The sequence below is a fragment of the Etheostoma spectabile genome, chromosome 15 (genome assembly GCF_008692095.1).
Source record: "Etheostoma spectabile isolate EspeVRDwgs_2016 chromosome 15, UIUC_Espe_1.0, whole genome shotgun sequence".
NCBI lineage: Eukaryota > Metazoa > Chordata > Actinopteri > Perciformes > Percidae > Etheostoma > Etheostoma spectabile.
The window spans coordinates 18,924,824-18,927,218 of record NC_045747.1 but is presented as its reverse complement, the minus strand read 5'-3'; the positions used below and the strand labels follow the sequence as shown (position 1 = coordinate 18,927,218).

At 44.8% G+C, this 2,395-nt stretch overlaps 1 protein-coding gene across 1 annotated transcript in view; it reads right to left on the bottom strand.

Annotated features, from left to right (window-relative positions):
• foxk2b (forkhead box K2b) overlaps nucleotides 1-2,395 on the bottom strand; it is a 14,876-nt gene continuing 12,481 nt past the window's right edge. The window contains exons 8-9 of the mRNA XM_032537499.1: nucleotides 1,130-1,330; nucleotides 1-552 (exon numbers count right to left, since the gene is read on the bottom strand). Coding sequence (XP_032393390.1) covers nucleotides 359-552; nucleotides 1,130-1,330 — 395 coding nt within the window. The 3' untranslated portion in view covers nucleotides 1-358. The remainder of the gene's footprint in view (nucleotides 553-1,129; nucleotides 1,331-2,395) is intronic.

Here is a 2,395-nt window from a genome sequence, read left to right as displayed (position 1 = left end):
TTTTTAGTCACTCTCCTGTTTTAGTGGCTCACAGGGGACACCTTCAAGTTCATCCTAGTCCCATTGCTTTATTTTGATCTCAACCCACATTCCAGTTTTTAAAGGGGTGGACGTTATTTTATGTTCTTGTGTTGTTCTAGAACAGATAAATCCAAACTGAAAAATTGAAACAGAATCCTCTCCGTTTGGCACCTCAGGAGTCAGTGGTAGTAAGGAGGAGAAACAAAAGAGACGACGGGGGTGTAGAGAGAGAGAGAGAGAGAGAGAGAGAGAGAGAGAGAAACCGTGGGGGGAGAAGAAGGTGGTTGTGGTGGTAGTGGTGGGGGGAGGGGGTTTGTGTGGTGTGTGGCTGTACAGACTAGTTGAGGCCTGGGTTGTTAGCTGCCGACGAGTCTGAGTCCGCCGCGGTGAGCGATGCCGCCCCCTCCTCTGATTTGATGCGCTTGGCGTCGGGCTGTTCGCTGGCCGCCTGGTCCCCGTTCTGTCGCTTGGTAGGGAGGGAGGCCGAGGCCGAGGCGTGGGCTGCCAGCAGGTGGAGTGGGCTCGCCACAGCTGGAGGGACACAAGGGTGGGAATAGACAGGTTACCAGAGATCGTGTGCTTCATTTGAATTGTTTGGGCTAGTAATGAATGAAGCGAGGTGAGCAGTCCATTCATCAATTAGTTGATCTGCGACAATTTTGAATATCATTTCAAATACATTTGCATGTAATAATTACAAAAAACTTTTCCAGCTTTGCAAATGTGAAAATATGTTACTTGTAAATTGAATTTCTTTGAATTTTTTTTAGTGTTGGTAGAACAAAACAAGCAATCTGAAGACATCACATGGGTTTTGGGTAATGGTGATGATTACCATTACCAGAAAATAACCAGCAAATTTATCCATTATAAAAGTCAATTTTATCTGCAGCCATAAATGTAATCATTGAAATTAATAACGTAGTTATTACAGTTTAATGCGTAACAATAAATGTTGATGACAGTGATTAATATTTGAAACAACTGCCAGATTGTTCCACTTTTGGTCCATTATTGTTTGATTTTAAACATTAGAACATTGTTTTCCCCTCTCTGGAGAATGACTGGGTTAAAGGGCTGCTTTTCATACAGTTCCTGTGCTTCTCACCTGAGCTGGCGGGTCCATGGATGGCAGTGGTGATGCTGTGGGTGCCGTTCTGTGTGATGGCCTTTATAGGCAGCTGGTGCTGACCCATGGGCGCCTGCTGCACTATGGTAACAGTCTGCAGGGCGGTGCCAGACTGGGAGGTCTGGATGATGCGACTGGAGCCGCCTATAGAGGTGATGGTGGGAACTGTCTCCACTTTGACTGAGAGGAGGACACAAACATTTCAACAATGACTTCAGTTACGCCTACTACACAAAAATATGATGATAAAATTGAGGGTTATGAAACCAGTCACGGTCTAATCAGCTCAATGATAAACTAAAACTGCAATAACTATTAATTATGAATGCTACTGATGCCAGTACGGCTGGGTATTGACTCAAATGATTTGATATTGGCACTAATAAAATATTCAAGCTTTGATACCAAAATTACTTTGCCAGTACCAGACCAAGAACTGATCAAGCATGCGATGCAAATTTACAATACTCACTTACGTAGTTTTCGTTTTGGATGGTAATCTAAAGGTTTGGATACCTTTCATGGTGCAACAGACCAAAGTTGATCCATACGGATCACAAATGCATGTGAACCGCAAAGTTTAACCATAATGATAAAATAAAAATTTTCTCTGTCACTTAAGGTAGGCTGATAAATATCTATCCAGGGTTGCTGTAAAAAAAAAAAGATACAGGCAAACTGTCTGTTTGACGGTTCACTATTCACATAAATGGGGCATGTTAAAATGAAGTTGTATGTTCACGTGAACGGGGCATGTTAAAATTCGTTGATAGAGACAGCCTTGGCTACTGGAGGAGCGGAAGAACTCAAAAAGCCGTAACGCTGTTTACAGCTCTGTTGTATCAGCAGCAGTTGAGTTATCTGAGAATAGTGAGCTTTATGTGGCGATGACCGTTCAGTTTAATGTGACGATTCCCTTTATGACAGTAACAGTGGATAGACAGGAAATGGTGGAAGAGAGATGGGGGGATGACACGCAGCAAAGGGCCACAGGTTGGATTCAAACCCAGGCCCCTGCAAAATACTCAGCCTATATGGGGTGCGCACTCTTACCGCACGTACACACCGCCTTGAGCTGCAAAAACGTTCTTGCCGCACCGCCAAGGACGCTTGTGAAAAAGTACGGGGAAGCTTTTTGAAGCTTTGGCCGCTCTGACGTGGCGGCGTTCTCCGTTTGGCCGCAGCCATGGCCAATACACTGACACTAGCTCGCTTTTGTGCCGCTGAGCCGTAGCGGCGTGCAGG